This window comes from Oncorhynchus tshawytscha, linkage group LG01, assembly GCF_018296145.1.
Source record: "Oncorhynchus tshawytscha isolate Ot180627B linkage group LG01, Otsh_v2.0, whole genome shotgun sequence".
Lineage (NCBI taxonomy): Eukaryota > Metazoa > Chordata > Actinopteri > Salmoniformes > Salmonidae > Oncorhynchus > Oncorhynchus tshawytscha.
In genome coordinates, this window is record NC_056429.1 from 26,693,866 (window position 1) to 26,704,764 (window position 10,899).

Below are 10,899 nucleotides of genomic sequence, written 5' to 3' on the forward strand. Positions count from 1 at the left end.
TGTCACATCATATTCAACACAGCTACTAGAACAAACGCATTTGTGAACCTGCTACAATCATGCAATACAGTGTACAGTCAAAAAGCAGTTTAGGTAGTTACACCGGCAGGCCCCGGTGGCAATAAATTAATAAAACCTGACTTGGAAAAGTTCCAGTGTTGGATAGGGATGCTATGTTAGTTAGCTGGCTATCTGTTTGAGTAGGCTTAACTAGCTGAATTTCTAGCTAAGTGAAAGTTATATTTGGTTGTATTTTTAAAAATTACTATCTCTCTCTCTTGCTTCACCTTAATTTGGGGAAAAATGTATTAACTGTTCAACTGTCTTTCTCTCTCAGTCAACTACTCACCACAATTTATGCACTGCAGTGCTGGCTAGCTGTAGCTTATGCTTTCAGTACTAGATTCATTCTCTGATCTTTTGATTGGGTGGACAACATGTCAGTTCATGCTGCAAGAGCTCTGGTAGGTTGGAGGATGTCCTCCGGTAGTTGTCATAACTGTCTAAGTCTATGGAAGGGGGTGAGAACCATGAGCCTCCTAGGTTTTGTATTGAAGCCAATGTACTCAAATGACAGAAGCTAGCTGTGGTGCTACCCTACAGAGTCCAGCTGAGACTACTGTAGACCTCCATTGCAGAACAGTGTGTTTTAATCAATGATTTGGTGATGTGAAAATATTTAGTGTAGCTTTATCTAAAAAGGATAACTTTTTAATGTTTCCCTATTTTAATTTTTATGAAATTCACTGAGAAGATGGTCCTCCCCTTCCTCTGAGGTACCTCCACTAATGCATTTTCAATTTGTTTTGGTTGTCTCGGATTATGTTATACCCAATAGAAATTAATGGTAAAAAATGTATTGTATCATTTTGGAGTCACTTTTATTGTAAATAAGAATAGAATATGTTTCTAAACACGTATATATTAATGTGCATCCTACCATGATTACGGATAATCATGAATAAATTGTGTATGATGAGTGAGAACGTTAAAGAGGCATAAATATCATACCCCCTAAATAAATGCTAATCTCTCACCATTACCAATAACAGGGGAGGTTAGCATTTATTTTGGGGGCATGATCTTTGTGCATCTGTAACTTTCTCACTCATGATCATCACGAAGGCCACCATAGGAGAGCTGTTTAAGGTAATATGCAGATAAGCAATTTCATAGGTGCAGATTTTCATAGGTGTTTAAAATATAATGATCAAAGAACAACATTAATAACAAAACATTTTGAAACACTAAGAATAATTTCAGTGGCAAATTTTTGTACTCTGATACTTTCTCCCATTTCTATGCCAGGGTTATCTGTCACACCCTGATCTGTTTCACCTGTGTTTGTGATTGTCTCGCCCACCTTTGACCCCTGCCTGTACTGACTCCGAGCCCGTCTGCCTGACCACTCTGTCTGCCCCTGGCCCTGAGCCTGCCTGCCGCCCGGTACCGTTGCCCCACCTCTGGTTTACTGACCCCTGCCTACCTTGACCTGTCTATTGCCTGCCTCTGTTGGAATATTAAACTATTGTTTATTCGACGTGGTCTGCATCTGGGTCTTACCTTCATACTTGATAGTTATTGCTTAACAACTGTCATTACATTGAATCACTATGCAATTTACTCAGTCTCATTTGGCTGTATCACTGACATTTCAATGCACACTAAAGAGCATAAGGGCTTTTTGCAGTGATACAGTGATACACAAACGATTTTCAAATACAGTATTCCATCCACACACAACTGTGTTCATTGTGTACAATACACGACCAAGAGTTTGTGGACTCGTAGTCGGCTTTCCAATTCATCCCAAAGGTGTTCGATGGGGTTGAGGTTAGGGTTCTGTGCAGGTAAGTTAAGTTCTTCCACACCGATCTCGACAAAACATTTCTGTATGGATCTCGCTTTGCACACAGCAGCATTGTCATGCTGAAAGAGGAAAGGGCCTTCCCCAAACTGTTGTCACAAAGTTGGGAGCACAGAATGATCTAGAATGTCATTGTACTCCGTAGTGTTATGATTTCTCTTCACTGGAACCAAGGAGCATAGCCCAAACCATAAAAACAGCCACAGACCATTATTCATCCTCCACCAAACCTTACAGTTGGCATTATGGGCAGGTAGCGTTCTCCTGGCATTTGCCAAACCCAAATTTGTCCGTCGGACTGCCAGATGGTGAAGTGTAATTCATCACTCCAGAGAATGCGTTTCCACTGCTCCAGAGTCCAAATTCTCAACACCACTCCAGCCAACACTTGGCATTGTGCATGTCGATCTTAGCCTTGTCTGCGGCTGCTCGGCCATGGAAACCCATTTCATTAAGCTCCCAACGAACAGTTATATTGCTGACATTGCTTCCAGATGAAGTATGGAACTCAGTGGTGAGTGTTGCAACTGAGGACAGATGATTTTTACATGCTACGTGCTTCAGCAGTTGGCGGTCCCATTCTGTGAGCTTGTGTGGCCAACCACTTCACGACTGAGCCGTTGTTGCTCCTAGACATATCCACTTCCCAATAACAGCACTTACAGTTGACCGGGGCAGCTTTAGCAGGGCAGAAACTTGACAAACTGACTTGTTGGAAAGATGGCATCCTATGACAGTGTCATGTTGAAAGTCACTGTGCTCTTCAATAAGGCCATTCTACTGCAAATGTTTGTCTTTTAAACACCTGGCAGAAACGTGTGTGGCTGAAATTGCCGAATCCAATCATTTGAAGGAGTGTCCACATACTTTTCTATATATAGTGTATGTGACAGTTTTACGATATATAGCTAGAAGGTTTGAGTGTATGTCCTACTGATTTGATGTTTGACCTGGATTAAAATAATAAAGGAATGTTAATGCATAAGTCATTTTTCTTCTCTGTGAAGTGGACCGATGAGGCTCAAATGAGTCCAGACCTTTCATTTCTGGGATCAAACTTAGGGGCTTTGGGAAGGAAGTGTTGGGGAAGACCATAGAGACCATAGAAGTATATAAACCCAAAATGATTAGGGTCTGTATGGGGGAGAATGTGATGGAACTGGGTTAAAATAATGATTATAAACTGGGTGGTTCGAGCCCTGAATGCTGATTGGCTGACAGCCGTGGTATATCAGACCATCAGATCATACCATGGGTATGACAGAACATTTATTTTTACTGCTCTAATTACGTTGGTAATCAGTTCATTATAGCAATAAGGCAACTTTGTGGGGTTTGTGGTATATGGCCAATATACCATGGCACTCTGCAATGCGTCGATCCTAAGAACAACCCTTAGCCTTTGTGTATTGGCCATATATGTGTGTGTTTTATTTTAGGATAAAAACACACACAAAAACAAAGCTAAATGAAGCCACATTATTTTACATTCTCCCTTCATGGCTGATTTCTTTCTCATAGGCTACCTCTGTAGAAAATTGATTCAATCAAGCCATCAGCCTTACTTTCTCTGTGCACATTGTGCAATATCCAGTACATCTCTCTCTCTCTCTCAGAAAGGTGAAAAGGTCATGATTGTGGTCAGGCTATAGCCTATGTTAACAGGCAACACATTGTGTCAATGTGTCTGTTGGATAATATCATGCCAAATCATATGCAGTGATCAGTTTTATATTCAATGGTTTTATTCCAACTATAATACTAAATGGGCTACAAACAAATGTTAAAGAAATCCCGGTGCGCGCTGGTGGTGGATATTTTTGTCCCATACCACCCATTGCAATCCGACTTCTCTAAAAAGTAGCGTAGCACATGAACCCGAACCTATGCGCCAATAACCTGCCTGTTTGATAACGGAGAAATCACTGCATCCTTCTCCACGAGAGCAGACACGGACGAATGTAGTTTTACAGCTGGGGAAATTGTTATTCAGAACGAAGCTTTTATTCCAAAGACATCTTTCGCATTCGTGTTTCTAACAAGGTTGGAAGATATCTATGGAAATCACATTGATTCAGAGTTTCAAAACTAAGTCAAGTGTAATGGGTTTATTGTAGGAGTAACTATGGGAGTTTATATCCCGGAATCTAATACAAGCTCCAACTTCACTCCCGGCAGCGACTCGGCCACAGTCCACGAAGCTGGAGCGGCTCTCCCGGGCTATATGAAGGTGATCCTGGCCGTGCTTATGATAACTCTGGTAGTCGTGGTTGTGGCTGGTAACGCACTTGTTATCCTGGCTTTCATTGTTGACAAGAGCCTAAGAAATCAAAGCAACTACTTCTTCCTCAACCTTGCTCTTTCAGATTTTCTTGTTGGTAAGTAGTCTGTCTGCCTGTCTGTTTATCTATCTATCTATCTATTTATATATATCTAGTAGGGCTCTGTCGTGGGATAATGCCAATGGTTTGTTCATTTGCGTAGCTACAGTATATAAGACACTGTGAAGTGCCATTATAATGGATAATACTTGTGGAAATATATGTTTTTTGGAAATTATGTTTGAAAGTTCATCATAGCAAAGAATTATTAACTGATTTATACAGCTCTTAAAATAATTCATGATGGTTCCTGAATGCAAATTGAAACACATCTTTGGTCATTATTTATACACACAATTCTGCCACTTGCCAGCAGGCTTGTTGGAAGTTACTCAGCTGTGAAAATTAATTCTGGCATTGATTATGGAGATATGCAATCATTGTTTGGGGATCAGTCTGTACACAGTGTGCATCCTTGCAGGTGCCTTCTGCATCCCTGTATACATCCCCTACATCCTGACAGGCCGCTGGGTGCTGGGCAGAACTCTCTGTAAGCTGTGGCTCCTCATGGACTACCTGCTGTGTACTGCCTCTGTCTTCAACATCGTCCTCATCAGCTACGACCGATTCCTCTCCGTCACCAGAGCAGTGAGTATAGAGAGCCACTGTGCCACACGAAGGCATGCATGGACAACATGCACACATGCACCCATATACACCCAAGAATGCAAGCATGTAGACACGTTTGCACGTGTACACAAATGCGTTTTCAAATGTAGCTACTGTATGTTTTACTGTTCATGTGTCCATCCTTTCCTCACTGAAGAGGTTCACTAGGCCTGTTACCAATACAGAGATCCTGCAGAATGGGTGGACAACCACTGGCAGTAGGACGTTAATGTCTTGATGGGATCCACAGTGTTGGGGTGGCAGTTACTCTGAATGAGCTCTGTTGGAAATCCAGACTGAGTGGGTTGGTCCTTGTGGACCAGCGTGCTACTCTCTGACCTTTTGCCTGCTTTTGAATGCTAGATAAAGTATCCCTGGATATTCTGGTCTGAATACTGAACTGGACAATGGTTCACCTACCTTGCATTCTTGCCTGTGAGTTTGCAGCTAACATTGAACGTTATCTAGATATAGGGCTCTATTCAACACGTATCATGGAAAATCAGCAGTGTGATTGAAATTTAAAGGCAATGTTCCCATGTTAGCGGAGTCTGCATTCACGGTAAATGCTGCAGATGTCGGCTCAATAGGAAATTACCTTTACATTTCTAGTGCGCTATCTGTAACACTTCAGCGATACAGATTGAATAGAGCCCATAGTTTTGTTGACCTGTAAGGGGCACTATCTAATCATGAATACAGCCCAGTCTCTCACAATCATTCATCTGAAATGCTAGTTTTGGCAAATTAATATTGTTCATGACAGAGTTATGAACTAAAAAGATTGATGTTTCTTACATGGGACCAAGACTCTTACCAAAACATTTTGGACAGACTACGTAACAACAAATGGTGCCATGGTGTGATCTAAGAGGGGCTTTTGTCACTTTGTAACTGCTATAGCTAATTTCCTTCTGGAATTCATACTGAACAAAAAATATGAACAATTTCAAATATTTTACTGAGTTACAGTTCATTTAAAATACATTCATTAGGCCCTAATCTATAGATTTCACATGACTGGGCAGGGGCGCAGCCATGGGTGGGCCTGGGAGAGCAATTGCACATTCCCTCAAAATTGAGACATCTGTGGCATTGTGTTGTGTGACAAAACTGCATATTTAAGAGTGGCCTTTTATTGTCCCCAGCACAAGGTGCACCTGTGTAATGATCATGCTGTTTAATCAGCTTCTTGAGATGCCACACCTGTCAGATGGATGGATTATCTTGGCAAAGGAGAAATGCTCACTTATTGGTATCTAGACACACCCATGACAGAAAACAAAGGGCTCTATTCAATCCGCATTGTGAATGTTCAGCTTTACAGCATGATTGAAATTTAAAGGCAATGTTCCATCTTTAGCGGAGATTGCATTCACGGTAAACGCGGCATATGTCGGCTCAATCGGAAATTACCTTTACATTTGTATCACGGAATCTGTAACACTTCAGCGTTACAGATTCAATAGAGCCCAATAGAGTCCAAAGTCAAGTTGTTCAGTTTGATGACACAGCCTGACTCTCATTCTCTTCTGGCTTCACTGACACACCATGGAGAAAAGGGCCCTTGAACCCTATTACCGAAGGAAATCATACCTTTCCCATATGTCCAAATAATGCCTCAGGTGCTTAATGTGTGGATCCAATAAACACCTACAAATTGAGAGATATGTATGGATTATGCAGATTATTACTTATGTATTATAATTATTTAATGATTGTGATATATGATTTTATTGTGAAGTATTGTATGGTCTTTATTTCACTTCACCACTCTACTCACAGGTGAAATACAGAGCCCAGCGGAGCATGACCCACCATGCTGTGGTAAAGATAGTGACTGTGTGGGTGTTAGCCTTCCTTCTCTATGGCCCTGCTATCATCTTCTGGGAGCTGGTCGTGGGAAAAAGCATCGTCCTTGCCGATGAGTGTTTCGCTGAGTTCTACTGCACCTGGTACTTCCTACTCAGTGCGTCTACGATTGAGTTCTTCACCCCGTTTATCTCTGTGGCCTTCTTCAACCTGAGCATCTACCTGAACATCCAGCGGAGGAACAAGAGCAGGGCTATCCGTAAGGAGGTCACCAAGGCACGCAGCGACAGGGGCAGTCTCAGGGACGGGGGTGCTGCCTTGACTGTGTTTTTGACTTGCAAGGCATCATCGAGCAAGCCAGCTGCTGTTTCAGCTGTGATAGAGAAGGACGAGGAGCTGTCGCCGTCCTCCAATGGGGAGCCTTGTAGCGGACACACCTTCATGCAGAGCAAGAAGGGCCTCACTTGCAGGATCACTTCCAGGCCCCTTCAATCCCAATCCCCCACCGGGCCCCCCAGCAGGAGCTCACAGGGCTCCCGCCTCTCCCGCGACAAGAAGATTGCCAAGTCGCTGGCCATTATAGTGTGCATTTTTGGGATCTGCTGGGCACCATACACCCTATTGATGATAATCCGGGCAGCCTGTAGTGGGCGATGTGTGGAGCACTACTGGTACGAGATTACTTTTTGGCTCTTGTGGCTGAACTCTGGTATTAACCCTTTCCTGTACCCTCTCTGCCACAGCAGCTTCCGAAGGGCTTTTGCTAAGATATTGTGCCCCAACCGGCAGTCTGTCCAACCTCACATTGAGACCCAGTCTTGCTAGTAAGACATTGCACGGCTGGATGAGAGTCATACTGGAGTGAGAAGACTACTGCAAATGGATGTGGATTGTCAAACAAAAGTACAGCCATGAATAGGACTAAGAAACCATTTTTTAGTTCTCACTATAAAAGGGTATAAAACATTATGAAAAAAGTGATTACTGATAACCCTATGTTTTGTTTGAGATACATAAAATCCTTCTTTCCTACTTTTTCCACTTCACTTCAGGCTTCTTTTCATTGAAAAGTTTCTAAGTTCTTAGTTAGAAAAGCCTTCTTCCGCTATAATGAAAGATATGCATCTTCTAGTGATCTATTGAGAGGACAAGTACCTGTCAGTCACAAAGTGAGTGATGACAGGGAAACTGCTGGTTTGTCAGTCTGCTGTCTATCCCACCTCTCAATACCTGTGTTCATTTTGTGTGCTGTGGTTATCACAGAGGAGGGAGAGCATGATGCTTCTTTATCTCCTGTGAGCGAATTTACACGTCCCATGTAATTTAAGTGGTAATGATGAGTTTAAATCCACTTAATCATTGTTTTGTGTGTATTTATTTTCTTTTGCGTGTTTCAACTTTCATATATCCAGACATGGAGTCAGGGCGCATAGGCTATTTACTGTGCTTTGATTGACGACCGAACAACAAGTGTTGACTAGTTTATAAAGCTGTCGAACTGACTGAATAAAGTCAATCTCCAATATCCCTTTGCTATTCATAAATCATACAACATAGTTATAAGTCCATTGTATCGCACCATGACAAATAAAACAAAGATCTTGTTTGTGTTTTTGGAAGGTGGCCCATGTATTCCCCCTTCACACAGGTGGTGACCCTTGTGACCTAAATAATTATTGTCCTATTTATAAACTTTCTTGCCTAGCTAAAATATTAGAATCCTTGATGAATTCTCAACTAAGATCTTTCTTATCTTTGAAATGTATTCTAAATCAGTTGGGTTTTAGACCAGGTCATAGCACAATCTCTACTGCATACCTAGTTCTAGTTATAAATGATGTGGTTAACTGCATGGATAAAAGGCAACATTGTGCTGCCCTCTTCATTGACCTGCCAAAGGCTTTTCATACTGTTGATCACTCACTGCTAATTCGGGGCTTTCCTCAATTGGCCAAGACCGGGCTGCATGTAACTGGCTAAAAAATTACTTGACAGATAGAACTCAATGTGTATTTACTGATGGTGTTAAATCAGGTTTCCTGGAAATTACGAAAGGTGTCCCGCAGGGGTCGATTCTGGGTCCTGTACATTTTACTGTTTACATTAACAATATCTACTTGTCTGTAAAAAATGCAGATGATACTGTTGGGTATGCTATTGCCACCACGTTTGAGCAGGCTCTATCTGAACTACAGTCTGCATTCATTGTATTACAGAAAAACTTTATTGACCTAAAATGAGTATTGAATGCAGGTAAAACTAAGTATGTGTTGTTCTCTAGAGAGCATAAAAATAACTCTGATGATTTAAGTATATGTACTTTGGATAGTGTCCATATTGGTTGTGTCCCTTCTTACAAATATCTGGGCATTTGGATAGATGAAAAGCTGTCTTTTAAAAAGCATATTGATGAGTTAGTTAAGAAACTGAGAATAAAAATTGGCTTCTTCTATAGAAATAGATCCTGCCTCTCACTCAATAGTAGAGAGCAGATTATGCAGTCGACGTTCCTATCGGTCCTACTGTAGACTATGGCGACATCATCTATATGAACACATCTGCCACTTCCTTAAAGCCGTTAGAGGCAGTTTATCGTGCACTTCGCTTTATTACCGGTGACAATTTTAGTACTCATCACTGTATTCGCTACCAGAAAGCTGGTTGGCCGTCTTTGATGTCACGTAGGTTGATACATTGCTATCTTTTCATTTCTAAAGTACTTTTACAAAAAGTCCCACTGTACCTAACATCTTTACTAAACTTTAGACATGCAAGTTACCACACCTGGTCTCAGGGATGGTTAACTCTGGAAATTCCTTAGGTCTCTACTGAGTTAGATAAATCAGCTTTTAGTTTTCTTGCACCTTATTTGTGGAACAATCTTCAAAATGTTCTTAAATTTGATGTTTTTGGTGCCTCTAAGGCAATTCAGAAAGCTGATTGAGGACCTTATTATTGATGAATGTGTTATTTTTTTATGACCGTGTTTTTCTTTCTGCTTACATTTTGTATTTATATTGATGTGTGTGTTTTCTGTCATTTCTGTAATTCAGGCTAGTCTGTAAAAGAGACCATGGTCTCAGTATGACTCCCTGATAAAGGTTAAATATAAAATAAATAAATAAATGTGTAGGATTCGAAGCCCATGTCCAAGACTTGCCAGTGACTGGTGAAGTGACTTGTCAGTGTAACCTATTATTAAAGATGTTGATATAGGCCGACTGATTTGATTAATTAAAGTGCCGAAAATGGAGTAGTAAACTGCTGTTTTCTGTGTAGCAAAGCCCATGTTTAACACCTGCTTCATTCTTCAAGCATACCTGTACTCATTGTCGCCTGTCTTTGTATAAAATTGGGGCTGCACAATCTGATGGGGGGGTCTGAGGGTCCTCCCCCTGAAAATGTTTTGCAGTTTTAAAACCATTTCCCTCCAATTCTATATTGTTTCTCAACAGGGAATCAATGTTTTCTTGATAGAACACAAACATTTTCTTCGATTTTTGCCACAATAAACTAAAGAAAGAGTAGACTAGATTTGTATTTTTCTGACTAGATCACTAATCTAAAGCCTTTCCTTTAAAGTCAGGTATGAAACCCAACCAACTCTGTGACTCACAAACATCCTGCCTAACTCTCCTGACAGTCCCACCCACAGTTATTGATTGACAGGCCAAACTGTTAAAGGGATAGTTCACCCAAATCACAAAATGAAACATTGATTTCCTTAACCTTTGCGTCCACAGCCACAGAGTCAATAAAATACATAATTTGAAGAACAAACATAATTGTGGAAATTCATATCTTGCAGTAAAACTGTAAATATGAATTTCATCTCAAGAGAAGACAGGTTTAATGTTAAAAAATATAATTGTACTTAGAAAATAGTCCTGATCATATAAGCCTAGGCCTAAACAATATCAAAAACAACTAATAACACACTGAATTCATACATACATTAAGGTCTTTCTAATCTACTCAATACAATAACTAATTTGACCAATCTGGGAAGTAAAGTTGTTAAAGTATTCAATGATTTAGCTGTGTATTTCAGATGGAATCAAGGCATTAGAATGTACCAGAGGCCACCAAAATAGAGCTAATTCTGCTATTTTCTTTCCCTGTTTGACTGGCCTCTTCTACTTGTCTGGCAACTCCATGGAAAGCACTGCTATCTATGTGCCATGTCTGAAACTTTGACTTTTTGTAGGGTAAGAACCAAATGCTTGTATT

At 40.8% G+C, this 10,899-nt stretch overlaps 1 protein-coding gene across 1 annotated transcript; it reads left to right on the top strand.

The window, feature by feature from the left end:
* Window positions 1–3,686: 3,686 nt before the first annotated feature.
* Window positions 3,687–9,922, top strand: LOC112248487 (histamine H3 receptor-like). The gene is made up of 3 exons (XM_024417558.2): window positions 3,687–4,245; window positions 4,670–4,836; window positions 6,643–9,922. The coding sequence occupies exons 1-3, from the start codon at window positions 3,993–3,995 to the stop codon at window positions 7,492–7,494; spliced, it is 1,272 nt and encodes a 423-aa protein (XP_024273326.1). The 5' UTR covers window positions 3,687–3,992; the 3' UTR covers window positions 7,495–9,922.
* The last annotated feature ends 977 nt before the right edge of the window (window positions 9,923–10,899 follow it).